We start from the raw sequence: 16,258 nt of genomic DNA, 5'->3' as shown, positions 1-16,258 counted from the left end.
TCAGATTTATATATACGAGTGTATATATATATATATATATATATATATATATATATATATATATATATATATAAATATATATATATCCTTATTCCAAGCTAAATCAAATAGTGCAAGGGTAGCATGAGTCGGATCAAGAACGCAATTATCATTCTGGGGATGCCAAGGTGCCAGCTACCACTTACGGCTGGTATGTTGTAGTTTGTATCGTATGTATCTTATATGTTTTGTACTAAACAGCCATGAACTCTTACAGACATACCGAGTCTTAATCCTCCATATACCTTTAACTGGCGGCTTGATAATAATCAACAATTACGAAAGATCTAAAAAAAAAAAAAAATAAAAATAAGCAGCATCTGTGAAAGCAGTTCACTCACAGTTGGTATTTTGTACTTTGTATCGTGTTTACCTTGTAAGTCGTGTGTTGCACAGTCATAAACTTTCCATTATAGTTGAAGTCCTCTTCTGAAATATATATATAACTAGTGCTGTGAGAATTAACTAAAATTACAAGGAAGTATAAAAGCGTGACAAACAACTGCCGGAACACCTGGATGTGGCAACTTTGACCCCTCGTCCTGTTCGAAGTGAGAGAAGATGCTGAGTGTAGTGTTTTGCGACGCGAATGGGGTGGAGGACGGGTGGGCACTGACAACAGTTGCACTCTTTGGTGGATGTGGGAGAGAATTTCATCAAAACTTAAACATCAACAGTTACTTTCCAACGATTTCAGCTGTAAGGTAAGGTGACTGCATTCTAAGTAGTCTTGAAAATTTTGTTATACCGCTTCCAAAATGATTTATTGTGCTCGTCAGGCCTACACCTCGATATCCTCTTCATGATACTGATGAAAACTTTGATTGTATTCTAAGTGGTTTGGGGGATTTCGTTATACCTCTCACAAAGCGATTTATGGTGCACTTCAGGCCTACAACTCACTATGGTTTTGATACTGTACTGATGCAAACTGTGTCGATACTGGAGCTATAAAAATAGCATAGATGACAGTTATCAGGTGTAGGCAAAATATAACACGAGGGAAGATGTGTTACTAAGCCTCCTATATATGCTGCCTAGAATACAGCATGATCTTTTGACTATGGTAACGTTTTCCATTTGATATTAACCAATTCAATTCAATGAACTTTTTCTATTTTAATGTTATCACCGGGTGACTCTAGAGAAATTTGTCGAACTGAAGGGAGTAGATAGAGCCTTCATTCAGCCGTCCAGTACGTGATACCACTCCTCAAGTATCATCGTCAGGAGGTAGCAAGAATAATATGAAAAGGAAGTCCTCGGGCTGAAGAGATTATCAAACGAGATTATCAAACAAGATTAGGACATTGGGTCCTAATTCTTCAGTCCGATGGTGTATTTGTAATATTTTATATTTTATTCTTGCTACCTCCAGATGGTTTTATTTACTTTCGGGTGGCCTTACAGAACTGGAGAGGTTAGGTATAGCCTTCACTATAATAAACACCTTCACTACACGAGGTGGTGGTGGAAAGAGAAGAATGTGCGTAATGGCATCGATATAACTGGGAGGCTCCGCTGTCCAGGTACAGTATAAAAACGTTCCTCAACTTCCTTCCTAACCGCAAAAATGAGGGTGGTGGGCCGCGGTAAGACATAAAATGCACCCTGCAGTTCACTGGGTTAGCTTTCCAATGACTGCCTCTCCGTTGTCCTGGTGACAATGTTTGTGTTTTTAATGGTAGTGGTTTAAGGTCTTTATTATTTATTTCAGCTAACATTATCAAACTGAGGTCCTCTTTTGATATTCTCTTGCAGCTGACTTCTGACTTTTTTTTATTCAGTATAGAAGACTACCATGGTGACTTCCCTCTTATTTTGTCAGGATTATTATTATTTTTTAATGCATGGAAGAAAGAACCAATGCCTAGGAACCATTCAAATTGTTCCCTCCAATGAAAAAATAAAACAGCCAAATTCAAGAGTCGTTCATTCGAGATACCTTGACAAATTTCGTTTAAAAGAATGAAGGTCATAGGCAGAAGGAAATATAGACAGAGGAGAGAGTTCCAGAGATGACATGTTGTGTAATATGAAGAGCTGGGAGTATCGGTTGTTACGAGAACAGTGGTGGTGGCTGTAGTGGCTTGACGTTTTCAACCCTTTAAGATTTTTTGTTGTTCTTGTCGTTCAGGTAAGGTTAGCCTACTTTTACATGTCTTCCTCACTTTCACCCTTCTTCTTCTTCCTCTTCAGATATGTTGCATCAATTCTAAAGCTCATTTTCAGTCCTAGCATTTCTCTTTATCATCACTCTTTCCTCACCTCATCCTGTTCTTGTTTCCATATTCAGCGACTGCAGAGGTGACGTTCATTTCGTGGTTCTGTGAGGATGTGGCTGACAATCGTCCTGGTGGTGGTGGTGGTGGCTGCCCTGATGCTCTGGGCCAATGCCAGACCACCAAACTTCCCGCCAGGTGAGTCATCTTTACGTCTCTTTCAATTCTATAACCCAGAGGTTCCCATTCTGAGTTACATGTACAGCCGACAACAGAAATTCACTTGAATCATTTCTGTATGACATGAACCTGTTATCCGGTAAAACTATTGCAAAGAAGTGACGAATGTGCTTTTAATATCTATGTATAAATCTTACTTCACTACTTGTTTAAAATACATTTCTTGCGTGAGGTGTTACGAAACCAATCACCTAGGCCCGTGTTCTGTTCGGTTAAAGAAGCTCCATTACACCATTTCCTAAGCGATTTACTTTTCGTAGTACACCTTACTGTCCTCTTCTGTGTTATATTAATCCTTTCAATATCACCATACTCTGCATTAATAGTGTACAGACGGATATTAACCACCCATGTCGAAAATAAATCGCTCAGGAAAAAGTGCTAGGGAACCTCCTAATCCGACGAAAATAATGGCCTTAAAATACGAAACCAACTCTAATTCAGTCTCCACCTTCGTTTCCAGGACCTATTTCGCTTTCCTTCTAAATCAGCATCATCCACAGCCTCCATATAAATAAATCGCTGGAAAGAAGGGCTAAGAAGCTTCTTATGCCACCTAGAATCGGGACTAACTCGATCTCTACCTTCTTATCCAGGCCCCATTTAGCTCCCTTTCTTAGGCAGCAGCATCCACATCCTCTATTCCTCTACAAATAACTAAATCGCTAGAAAGACGGTGATTCGACGCTTCCAATGTCTCTTAAAATCCGGATGTAAATCTAACTCGATCTCTACCTTCATTTTCAGGCCCCATTTCGCTCCCCTTCTTAGGCAACGCCATCAACATCCTGTTTAAGACGCATAAGGTGGCTTTCAGTAACTACAGGAAGACTTACGGCGGCATCTTCAGTTACCAGGTTTTCAATAAATGGTGAGGGAGTTACAATTGTGGAAGGGGATTGTGGAGATAGGTAGGTAGGTAGGTAGATAGGCTGGTAGATAGATAGACAGATAGATGGATAGTGACTGACTGACTGACTGATAGGTAGGTCATCACTACGACGGGCGCGCAGCACCCGAATAGTAACAAACTCTCATCCTTTTTCTGTCCAAAACTCTAGTGCAAGAGTTAACCGTTACTCCTAGTCCTTCATGTATGCAACAGATCAACTCTGGAACTGTCTCCCTCTGTTTGTATTTCCTACTGCCTATGATCTCGAGCCTTTCAAACGCAGTGTGTCCAGGCATCTCTAAATGAACGGCTTTCTGTCATCTTGTTTTTATTTTTGTTGGAGGGAACAATTTGCGGACTCATGGCCTTTAGTTCCTTCTTCCTTGTTTAAAAAAACAAAAACTACTTTGCTCAGAAAAATTTTAACGAACTGAATGGGTTAGATATTACCTTCATTAATTATTCTCTACTCTGTAATATTTAGGGTAATACTGACTGAATATTTCTTCCACTTTTCAATATCCTAATAAATAACACTTCCGTATGGAGTGTTATTCCTCCACATTTAAATATGGGATGTAATTCTTCCATTTTTTTAAATGAGGTGTAAATCTTTCACTTTTAATATAGGATGTAATTCTTCCACTTTCAATATGGGGAGTAATTTTTCCACCTCTTTAATATGGGATGCAGTTCTTCCACATTGAATATGGGGTGTAATTATTCCACTTCTCTACATCCTAATAAATATCACTTCCTTATTGAGATATAATTCTTCTTCTTTTCAATAGGATCCATTACGACTCGTAGAAATGTTGGGTGGGAGAAAGGCACAGGAAAGAGCCTGAATTCTTTATTTCCTCTAAAGTTTCAGGCTACGCAAAACCAGTCTTCCTTATTCTTTCCAGGGGCGTGGTTATCAGCGACCCAGGCCTCATGAAGACAGCCCAAGCCGACCCAGCATTCTCAGGACGCACTGCCCCTATATTATTCAGCAACAGAGACAAGCTCATCACTGGAAACACGTCCACACAGCTTGGTTAGTCGACAGGATTACATACCCCCTCTTCTGCGACTTATTCTACGTTCTGCAGCTCATTATCAAGTCCTGCTTTGTTGATGTAAAATATCCAGGTACTAAAAATGTATAAAATGGTACAAAAAGAAGATATCAAAATGGAAAAACTATAATAACTCCCTAAGAAAAAAAAGGCCTACAAAACCTATAATGCCACTCAGAAAACGACTTGTGATATAGGAGCCTTCGTAGCACCTCTTCCTTAGCGATTTATTCCTCATATTAAGTCTCTGAATTACCTTGAATGTCAGTGATGCAAAATTATTTCGACAGTTAAACGAGATAATTAACATACAAGAGGATGGTGTTGTGTAAAATACAAAATAAATCGCTGGGAAAAGGTGCAACGAAGCTTCATATGTCAGTGATAAAAGGTTCTTCTAAATTATTCTTGACTGACTACTGATACTATAGCGCGTTTGCTGTACCCTGGCAATAATCCCTAACCCTCTCAGTTCAGTTGATGGCCAAGCGTAGTCAGATTGGAGGGTCGATTTAACTGTATTCTTTTTACTCTAGTTTGGCCCTAGTTTTGGTCCTTTTGCAAATAATGTCACATACCTCAGCATTCTTTCGTGACTAGTACCCTATTCTAGTATTAATCAAGTATTCAAGGTGGCGAGATGGCAATTTTAGGCCAAGTTAGAGTAAAAAGAGTATAGTAATCAAGGAGACTCATTCCTACTTCATAACCAAGGCTCATGTTATCGAGTTTCAGGCAAGAACGACTCAGTATTGAAGATTTCGGAGTGGCCTTGTTACGTTAGGCGAAAAAAAAAAAAAAAAGAACAAGAAGCGGTGCAGAGGCACAGCAAACCCATCCCCGGCAGTCATTTTCTGCCGCGTAAACACAACAGAATATCTAGTCAAAGATGTCACATACCAAAGTTGGACTAAATCGGGTGAAAATTTACAAATTTATGCCCATTTGATATTTTAGACCCACCAGACCCACCTGACATTGACCCCCCAACGGCTAACGGGAAGAGTGACCCCGTGATGTAATGAGGCATGTTATAGGATGTAGGTGTGAAAGAATCACCTTTAGGTTTTTCTTTCATGTTGATATGACGAATATGAAAGGAGTTATGACGAAAAAGCAATTTTAACGCATCCCTCGCCCCCACCCCCCCTTTTTTTTTTTTTTTTTTACATTTTCTGGGCCTACAGCCTGGGCCTTGGCCCAATTTAGCCCAAAATTTAATCAGGCGATCACAAGGTCGTAGCCCATCGTCCGTGTAATCTTAGTAAAAATCGCACCCATAGTTCTCGCGTAAAGTTGTCAACAGACAGACAGACAGATAAATAAACAGACAAACCGACTGAAAACAATACCTGTCCCTGAGCCCTTCCGGGGCGGGGACGGATAATCATAGTTACGAAAGGACAGATCTGCTAATTCTGTACGTTCATGATAAACGCCTTAATCACTCAGTCCTCCTGCAGGTATCTTGACCACGAGTGGTGAGGTGTGGAAGAACCAACGTCGTTACACCCTTAGGACGTTAAAGGATCTGGGATTAGGAAGACAGACGCTGGAGCCCATCATGCAAAACGAACTGGAAGAGCTGCTGGAGTATTTCAAACGTAATCAGGGAAAGAAGATCGATATTGGGGTAAGTTAGTTGGCTTGGGCTGACTCGAACTGTAGAAGTTCGAATCGTTTTCTAGATGGAATAGGATGTTTTGTACTACCCATCCGTTACCACTTTATTTTGATTTTTAATCCTTATCATTGTCGTATTATATATTATGTTTTGAGATCGACATGGATTACATCAATAACATACAAGAGGATGCGAGAATGTAATGTGCAGAATAAATAGCAAAGGAAGAGGTGTTACGAAATCTCCAGTGCCATTCAGAGTACGATATTGATATTGGCAGAAAGATTTGTAACACATTTCCTCTCGTAACCAGGATTTGTTGTTCTCGGTTCGAGTATTCTAGTCGGTAGCAGAAGAAGATCGCCACTGGGATTAAATGAGCCTGAGTTAACAATATCACTCCTTGTCGTACCCCCACCCCCAGCCAGCCTTTTTTAAAGTATGGGAGTAAGTTGGCTAGATTTGTTTTTTCAACGTTCTATTATTTTGGTCGCGTACCAGAAAAAGATCGATTACGGGTGATTTAGTTGGCCTGGAATAAGATTCACAAAACGATGCCACTCCTTTAGCCATAGGGAGGCATTTGTATTTTATTACTATTGCCTCAGACGATTGTAACTCTCTTAAATCTCCCACAAGCTGCATAAAATTGCTTATTATAAAATCTTCCAGAGATAACTTGAGACAAGAGAGGACGTCATTATGTTAAAAACTTGAAAACAACATCTTTCCTCTTCAAACAGTTGATGTTCAACAGAACTATCGTTAACATAAATATCCACCCTCCCGCAGCTCACGTTGAACAGAAATTTAGTTAACAAAAATATATCTTATATCCTCAGCTCCTGTTCAACCGAAGTATCATTAACGTGCTTTGGGCTATCGTAATTGGCAGCAGGTTCAGCCACAGCGATGCGAAGCTTCAGGAACTGGTGGACAAGGTGAACAAGATGTTACAGACATATAATCCGTTCCACCCTGCACTACGGTAAGTGATGGGACGACGATTAGCTATAGTATACCCTCTGTTATGTCGAGATTATTTTATTCTAATTAGATGATTTCATTAAGCTCAGTAGAGATATTTCGAACTGGAGGAGTTAGGTGTAGCCTTCGGTAATCATCTTCACTACTATGGAACATAAGCAAAATGAAAAATGTGAGGTTAAAAAGATGTTACAGACCCTCAGGACATTCCACCTTGCTTTCCGATAAGTGCTGATACGTTTGATCAAGCACTTTTGGAGGTTAGTTTATTTTTTCTCATACGAGTCATAAGAAAAATACGTTTTCATTCGGTTTTAAGATATGGAACTATGCAAAGTATGTGTATATAATAGGTATGAATTCTACGTGGCATATAAGGCTTCGTAGTACCTCTTACCCAACCTATTTACACATAGCACCTTTTTATTCTCTTGAATGTTACTGCGGCCATCTACAGTACATGGATATTCAATATTCTTAAATAACAACTGACAAAATAAAGGTGTAATAAGAATTATAAGTCACTAAGAAAATGGCTCTACGAAGCCTCCAATGCCAACGAGAACACATACATAGTTATGTCTGTGGATTTCACAGCAAATACCAGTTGATATAAAGACAAGTGGCAGTATTCAGACTAAAATATAAAAGAAATCATCGGAGTCGTCGTTGTACTTTAATCACTGTCTGTCTGGCCAAGTACACCCGTCGACCATAGGTAATTAGCTCCTTCTGTGAGGCCGTTCTCCATGTACAGTGTAGGGTATACACCGTGTCAGGATCCGGCGCCCCCTTTGTGGTGGACAGCGCGTCACCAGGGTTGGAGCAGGGTCCTTTTCACGGTGAGTTGCGGGGAAATAGGTCTGGTTCCCCAGGAGGACGCTATATCTGCTCCACCAAGGGTGCATACTGCAGCAACATGTAGGTTCCTCGTCAGTGCCGCTGAGTAGTATTATTGGTGAATGTCCGTCGCGTAGTCGACAGACATTGATCTAAAACTTTATCTTCTTCTTCCAGACTTTCGTGGGTCAAGAAATTCTTCCCAAACTTGGACATCATCCAGAAAACACAAGGATATGTGAAAGATCTACTAGAATTCATTGAGGTAACGTTGCAAAACCTAGCTAGAAGGGAAGACGAAGGATGGGGAAACTGAGGATGAAGTGGAGGGATGGGGTGGAGAGGTGTATGAATATGTTGTGAGTTAGAGGCAGGGCAGCGTGGTGGAGGGCAGGGTGACATGGAGGCAGTTTGTTTGTGGCCACTCCTTTACGGGATTAAAGAGTCTGGTGATGGACAGTTAGTGCGCATCTACACGTGTGCTCAAACATATGTTGGCAACACAGCTGGCAACATGTTCGGGAACATGTTTCCAGCAGTGTTTGGACAGGCGTATGCAAACATATTTCAGTGCAGCTTCGAAAGCTGGCAGCAGAGGCGATTGGACAAGTGTGTCCATACCAGGCAGCTGAGACTTCATGATGCCAGCATGATTTGGACGCTGCTGTTCCCAATATGTTTGCAGCCTGTTCGTTACTGTGTTGCTTACATGTTGCCAACACTTGTTTGAGCACACGTGTGGACGCGCGCTTAGACATACACAGATAGATAAACAGGTACATAGATAAAGACACTTGTAGATGGAGCTCCCGTTTCATCAGCCCTCGGGACTAGTTCCTGACCATCCCCTTTTGTTGAACTTTTTCAGTTTCTCAGTAACACAGACAGTAGGCCAGTATGCTCTCCAGTACAAGTTTCACTAACTATCAGCACCAGATTACATGCACAGTACACACTACATTTCCTTTTCTAAAATTCAAAAACAAATCATGGCTTCACAACACATAGCCTTGGAGTCCCCATGTGGGGGACCATAAATGCCCCCACCTTCCGCCCCTCTCCCAGTGACGACTCGAGCTGCCTGGAACCACTGTCTGACTCACTGCTTCTTAATTTCTGCAACATTCGCCGCCTTCCCTCTAACTTTCGCTCTGTTGAGCATCACCTCTCCTCCTCTGAACCTCACCTTTTCCTAACTGAGACTCAGCTGTCCAAGGCAACTGACAGCAAACCCTTTTCTGTATCCTCCTACTTTCTCTATACTCATTTCAAAGCCAAAAGTGGCTGTTTTGTATATATACGCAACGACTTATCTTGCTTTCGTTTTTCTGAACTCGATTCTTCTGAATTCTCTACACTCTGGCTTAGGGTTTCCTGTCATTCTCTGACTAAATATATCTGCGCTGTTTACTTATCCCTTAATTCTACTGACTATCAAAAATTCTTCAACTACCTTACTTCTATGATGGAACACATTCTATCCATTTCTCCTGTCTCTGAAATCTCCATTCTAGGAGATTTCAACGTTCACCACCAGCTTTGGCTCTCCTCTTCTTTCACTGATCCACCTGGTGAACAAGCCTGCATCTTTTCTATCTTTAATGACCTAGAGCAGCTTGTACAGCACCCTACCCGTATCCCTGACCGTCTTGGAGAGAGCTCCAACATACTTGACCTCTTCCTTACAACTAATCCTTCTGCTTACACTGTTAATCTTTTCTCTCCGTTGGGCTCCTCCGATCACAACCTTATTTCCAAACTGCCCTCTTACTGTTTCTATCCTTCTATCTGTGCCTTCATCTATAGCTTCCTTTCTGGTCGTTCTATAGCCGCTGTTGTAGAAGGCCATCGTTCTTCTCCTAGATCTATCAACAGTGGTGTTCCTCAGGGCTCTGTCATATGACCAACTCTCTTCCTTTTATTCATCAATGACCTTCTAAGCTTTACATCTAATCCTATCCACTCGTATGCTGATGACTCCACCCTTCACCCTTCCATTCGGTTCCCGCAACGTCCATCTCAGCAGTTGCTTCAACAAACCCGGGATGAGGCTATGGCACTCATAATGTCTAACTTGGCTCGTATCTCTGACTGGGGTAAAAATAATCTTGTTGTTTTTAATGCATCAAAGACTCATTTCTTACACCTATATACCCGGCAAAAACTTTCACAGGTGTACCCACTAATGTTTAATAACATTCAGCTTAATCCTGTATCATCCTTGAACATGCTTGGGGTTTCATTCACTCAGGACTTATCTTGGAAAGATCATATTACATCTCCTGTAAAATCTGCTTCTAAGAGATTAGGTGTGCTGAGCCGACTCCGTTCCTTCTTTACCCCTGCACAGTTGTTGACTTTATACACGGGTTTTATCCACCCCTGTGTAGAGTACAACTCTCATGCGTGGGGAGGCTCCCCACACACAGCTCTTCTCAATAGGGTGGAGTCAAAGGCTTCTCGTCTCATTAACTCTTCTCCTCTTACTGGCTCCCTTAAACCTCTGTCTCCTAGCCGCACTGCTGCATCTTTATACCTTTTCTGTCGCTATTTCAATGGTCACTGCTCCTCAACACTGTCTGCTTCCATTCCTCCATCTCTACGACGGGCGCGTAGCACCCGTCTAGCAGCGAACTCTCATCTCTTTTCTGTCCAACTCTCTAATGCAAGAGTTGACCGTTACTCCCAGTCCTTCATTTATGTAACAGTTCAGCTCTGGAACAGTCTCCCTCTGACTGTATTTCCTGCTAGCTGTGATCTCCAGCCTTTCAAACCCAGTGGGTCCAGGCATCTCGAAATGATCGGATCTTCAATTTGGCTCTCTCCTGAATCTTGACTTTTTCTCTTGGAGGGAACGGTTATTGCGGGTTCGTGAGCTTTGATTTCTTCTTCTTAGCATAAAAAAAAGAACATACATACACAGACAGGTAACCAGATAGATACATATATAATTGCAAAAATAACACTACCCCCTTCCTCATCCTTATGTACAGTACAGTCTGGAACAAGAGTTCGTCTACAATTCCAGTGAATCTAATTTACACTTTGGATATGAAAGCCATCTTTCTCCCTTACGCATCATATTATCAGAGAATTATGTATGAAGGGAGAAACATACCTATTCCCCCCACCTCTCTCTCTCTCTCTCTGTTTAAGAATACTAGTCAGAGAAAAGCAAGACGTAAAAAAAGAGTAAAGATTTTCCTCTGTGGTACTTACGACACACGCTTTCTTTTTTTTCTTTTTTTTTTTATCATATTATATTTTTTCATGAGGGTTTTAAGATTTTCCAAATTCTCTTTCTCTTTTTTTCCCTTCCAGAGCGAGATGGCCAAGTACACCGAACAGACGGGCGGCATGGCGGACTGGGGCAGCTACATCGGCCAGTATCAGCAAGGCATGGAGGAGGCGGCGAGGGAGGGCAGGGACACGCCACTGTCTAGTAGGTCACACACACACACACACACACACACACACACACACTCAGCAAGAAATATCCTGTCTCCTCTTCAGCTTTTTTCCTTCCACGTACTTTAGCAGCCAGCCTCATGAATCTGTATCTACCAGCATTGATAAGCTTAACTAGACACACAGCATTGTCAATGGTGCCGTTTGCTTCAGTCACAATACCAACTTACAAAGTCAATGGAGAAAAACGCGACACTACTTTTGTTGCCGATACTACACTAGATGAGATATTGTGCAGACAAGTACAATAGATGCTGACAAACATCAAACAGATAATAGTATACTGCAACACACACGCACTGGACTTTCACCATACCGTTTGGCTTTGACTTTTGACTGAATGTTCTCAAAATAAAATATTTTCATCCTTAGCTTGTCTTAAAGCCTTCCAATCAAGTTTGGCTTAAGTAAGTTAAATACTGGTTGAGCTGATCTTACCAAGTGACCTTGGCCTCTGACCGATTGTTCTCAAAGAGTCAGTCAACCCCTATGACTGACTGTCATTCCATACACTAAGTTTTGTTCAAGTCAGTTTTCATTATTTCGTTCACACACAGAAACCACAGGAGACGAATTCTTGTCTTTCTCGGCGACTTAAGGACAAATGAATGCTCACGAAATCGATTCCCTTTGTTCTTGCCCTACCTTCAACCCTTTCACTAAATTTGGTCTAAGTTGGATCAGCTCTGTGTAAGTTAACTTTGCCAGATGTCCTTGACCTTTAACCTGTAAAAAAAAAAAAAAAGAAAGAAAAGAAAAAAGAAAAAACTAGCCGATCCTCAACCCAGCCACTAAGTCTGGATGAAATCTGATAAGAAGTATATTAGATAACTAGCGCCCTACGACTCTGCTTCTTAGTCTGTTATAAATAGCGACATAATTAATTAGTGACAAAATCAGACTGAGTTACTTGCCCTCATGTTATACTTATCACTCAGGAGTGATGCGTTGTTATACTAGAAAATTAATATTATGTGAATGTGAATATGGTAAAAATAATGACCGGGAAGTGTTACAAAGGAGCGGTATAAAAAATTAAGTAAATAAATAAATACATAAATAAATTCCTTGAGCTGCAGGTGCTAATTGGCAACTTTTCCTCCCCAGTGGCTCATCTCAAAGCCAACATTCTGGAGCTGTTTTTTGCCGGGAGTGAGACGACTTCCAGCACTCTTTGGTGGGCCATATACCTACTGGCCAGCAATCCCGAGGTCCAGGTGGCCATGCACGAGGAGCTGGACAGGGTGGTGGGGCCAGATCACCTGCCCACTCTCGCTCAAATGGACAGGTGAGAATAAGAGATAGAATATATATATATATATATATATATATATATATATATATATATATATATATATATATATATATATATATATATATGAGGGAAAGCCAGGGAAAATGAGAGAGAATTAGAGAGAAATGACTGCTTATATGCGAGTATATGGGACTGGCTCTCACTGTGCACGAAAACGCCAAGGGTTACAATACGTAATCAGTTTATCTGTCTGTTTGTCGTTGTGTCTGCTAGCAAGATTATGGAACACTGCTGGGTGGTACACAGCAGATCTGGCATAATGACTAACAACCAGCAGAGAGGATCAGTTGATTAGTTCTTGGGCAACAAGAGGTCATTTTCTTTTTCTTTTCTTTTTTTTACGTGTCCGACTCTGGGGATAGACTTCACAGCCTGCTTTCAAGGCCCAGTAGTCCTCCTACATACCATGCACCTCACTACGTGTTACCGCTTCGGCGCTAACACTCACCGTCCATATTGAATACATGCTTTGGCTGTCTCATACAGGAATGGTGTATTGGTATTAGCAGGTGTAGTTTTACGACATGTCGGCAGGTCTTCTGGTACATCGGTAGTCTGATTTATTGAAATTCAGATTGTTAAACTGTTCCCTGCCCCAGCGGGGATATAAACCTGGGTCCGATAGGACTGCAGGCCGCCTCTCTACCGATTGAGCCACCGCCTCCTCTTTGACAAGGACAAGGTCATTTCAGAGCTTTAATTCGATTTTGACGAAACATGGTGGAAGGAATAAGAAACAGGGAAGAATGAAATGATTCAATTTTGAACCTAATCGGTCGAAGGTAAAGGTCATAAAGGAAAGTTAAGTGTTTAGCCCTTCAACTTGAATAGTTTTCATTTTATTTATACGAAACTTGGCGGACGGGTTTAAAGTTACCCAAGGATCAATTGATTCTATATTCAAAACAGTAGATCAAAGGTCAAGGTCACAGGGCAAGTTCACCTTAAATATTTTTATTCATTTTGGACGATCAGACATGGTGAACTGTTTAATGGTCAGGTAAGAATGAAGTTATTATTATTATTTTTTTTTTTTTTTAGAGCAATTAATCACTGGACAAAGGCACAGGGATGGGTTAAAAGTTTTGTCGTAAGTGGACTAGAGCACGGGTGTTGTGTTGTATCAATGCTCCTTCTCGTTCTGACATAAAACCGTGTGGGGTCAGCCTGCCGTACTGCACCGCCACTGTCTACGAGGTACAGCGAGTGGCGGACTTCCTCCCTTTCTCTGTGCGGCACGAGACCATAGACGACGCTGAGATTGGGGGCTACAGGATCCCGAAAGGTCAGTGCATGGGTCAAGAGAGAGAGAGACAGACAGACAGAGACAGATACAGAGACAGAGAAATCCGTAACCTGTACTTTCTGTCAGTCTACTTTTGTGAGAACTCATATCATTACGACTTAATCATACAGCTATTGTTCGCATAAAGGCAGACACTATAAAGCAGGAAAAGGGTTATGCAAGGTAGAAAATTATGCAAGGTAGACTATGGTAACGTTAACTGAGCCGTCTCCACGATACATTAGAATTAGTTTAAGTATTATATGGATCACCTTTGTACTTTGTTTACCTTACCCTTGCAAAGTTCCTCGTCCTTTTGCAGCCTTAACAAAAAATTTTCGATATTAATTAGTTTTTATGCTCTTACGTGATGTTAAAGAAAAAACAAAATAGAGACAGACCAACATAGTGCCAAATATGTCAGCTCAGTGTGCCCTTGTTTTTTTTTATTTCTTTCCATCTGACGACGTTACTCGGTTTAGGATGGACTTTTAGAATTGGTGGGATTAGATATAGCCTTCATAAATCTCTTCAGTGCGGTAGGGCTTTCCTAAGCTGAATAAAATCGTCTGGAAACACTAAGAAGCAATTAAAAGTGACGTCACTGGGATTCTAGTTATCTTCAGTCTGATTACTTATTTTAAATTCTACTCATGTTACGTTGTTGTTGTTGTTGTTGTTTTTAACCCATATGTCTCTTAATGAAGGGATTAATGAAGACCAGAGAAGGCTAAAGAGAACTGGTCCAGTTCGGAAAGTTTCTCTAAGTCTGAACACAAAAGTCAGACAGTAGCCTGAAAATAAAAATGAAAAATAAGTCAATGGACTGAACATTTGATAAGAGATCTAGATGATGATGATTATGGTGATGGTGGAGGTAATGATGATGATGATGATGATGATCTGATGATGTGTTGCAGGGACACAGGTGAGGTTCAACCTGTCTCACTGCATGAAGGATCCTAAGTACTGGGAGGCGCCGGACAAGTTCAGGCCTCAGCACTTCCTCACTGATGACGGCAAAGTGTTCAAACCTGACCACTTCATGCCATTCGGTTTCGGTGAGATTATGTTCAAACCAACATAACCTAATTTGACTTAATCTAACCAAATCTAACTGAACCTAAACCTAATATAACCTAACGTAGCCTAACCTAAACGTACTGCAACCTAACTTAACGTAACCTAGACCTACAACAAACTAACTCATCCTAACCTAAACTAGCCCAGTCTAACCTAACCTAATTTTATCAAACTTAACCTTAACTAAACTAACTTCACTATTAACAGCAATCTTCAAGCCACACCACTTCATGTCCTTCAGTTTCGGTGAGATACTTTCCCACCTAACTAACCGAAACTAAAAAAACTTGGCCCAATCCAACACAGCTCAGTCAAGCCTAGCACAACATAACCTAATCAAACACAGCCTACCAGCCTTCATCTTCAACCCAAACCCCCACCTAACCATGCTGACTGGCAGTTTCTCGTTGTTTAGGGGACATTTAAACACCTCTTCCTAAACACTTTAATTAGTTTATCACATCCTAATTCTTTCATTCGAGGCTAATTTCTCTTGGTTCTACAGGCAAGCCTTTGTGTCCAGCAGAGTCCCTGTCCAAGCGCGAACTTTTCCTCTTCCGCACAACACTGCTACACCATTTCACGTAACATGTGGCTTTCTAGTGCCTCTTGATTACCGATTTATTTTGCCTTCATAACCGACAAGAGCTAACTGTAATAATTTTTGTTCCTCTACAGGCAAACGTGTGTGTCTAGGAGAGTCCCTGGCCAAGCTTGAACTGTTCCTCTTCCTCACCACGCTGATCCATCGGTTCTCATGGCGCCTATCCGACGACCCCGTGGAGTGGGTGAAGCATTTCGTTTTCAACCGACCACCAGACTTCACCGTTTTGGCCACCAGCAGGAACGACCACACTAAGAAGGAGTGAGTGGTGTCAGAAACTGGGAAAATGAGGAAGCAAGCATGGAAAAGTTTGAGAGGAATGAGAGAGTGTTTTTGACTGGAGAAATGAATGGAAAATTCGCGAATGTGAAGGTGGATGAATTGGTTGCTGAGTGAGGTGTGCCTGCGGATGTAGGCTAGATGAAAATGATAGAGCTCTAGTGGACATTTGCGCGGTGAAGGGGTTGGTGATAGCCAATACCCTCTTTATGCACAAAATGATCCACAGGTATACATGGCGAGTTATGAGAAGGGTTGGTGGTGAACTGAATGAACGGAAGGTAGTGATTGCTTATGTGTGTGTGGATGAGAGAATAAG

At 41.3% G+C, this 16,258-nt stretch overlaps 1 protein-coding gene across 1 annotated transcript; it reads left to right on the top strand.

Annotated features, from left to right (window-relative positions):
* Window positions 1–2,374: 2,374 nt before the first annotated feature.
* On the top strand, window positions 2,375–15,936 carry LOC145391036 (cytochrome P450 2J2-like). The gene is made up of 11 exons (XM_080265769.1): window positions 2,375–2,459; window positions 3,249–3,372; window positions 4,302–4,432; window positions 5,918–6,087; window positions 6,921–7,066; window positions 8,083–8,170; window positions 11,227–11,347; window positions 12,481–12,661; window positions 13,855–13,973; window positions 14,894–15,034; window positions 15,735–15,936. Exons 1-11 carry the CDS (start codon window positions 2,375–2,377, stop codon window positions 15,923–15,925), a joined length of 1,497 nt encoding a protein of 498 aa, XP_080121895.1. The 3' UTR covers window positions 15,926–15,936.
* Window positions 15,937–16,258: the final 322 nt, after the last annotated feature.

The sequence above is a fragment of the Coenobita brevimanus genome, chromosome 16 (genome assembly GCF_032717465.1).
Source record: "Coenobita brevimanus isolate Jiangsu-jjx chromosome 16, ASM3271746v2, whole genome shotgun sequence".
Taxonomy (NCBI): Eukaryota; Metazoa; Arthropoda; class Malacostraca; order Decapoda; family Coenobitidae; genus Coenobita; species Coenobita brevimanus.
Note: the sequence above shows the minus strand (reverse complement) of the source record. Positions and strands in the feature narration are given on the sequence as shown.

Coding starts and splice junctions, on each gene's coding strand:
- LOC145391036 (XM_080265769.1), top strand. CDS start 2,375: ATGTGGCTGACAATCGTCCTGGTGGTGGTGGTGGTGGCTGCCCTGATG. Junction 3,373..4,301: donor TACCAGGTTTTCAATAAATG/GTGAGGGAGTTA, acceptor TATTCTTTCCAG/GGGCGTGGTTATCAGCGACC. Junction 4,433..5,917: donor AAACACGTCCACACAGCTTG/GTTAGTCGACAG, acceptor GTCCTCCTGCAG/GTATCTTGACCACGAGTGGT.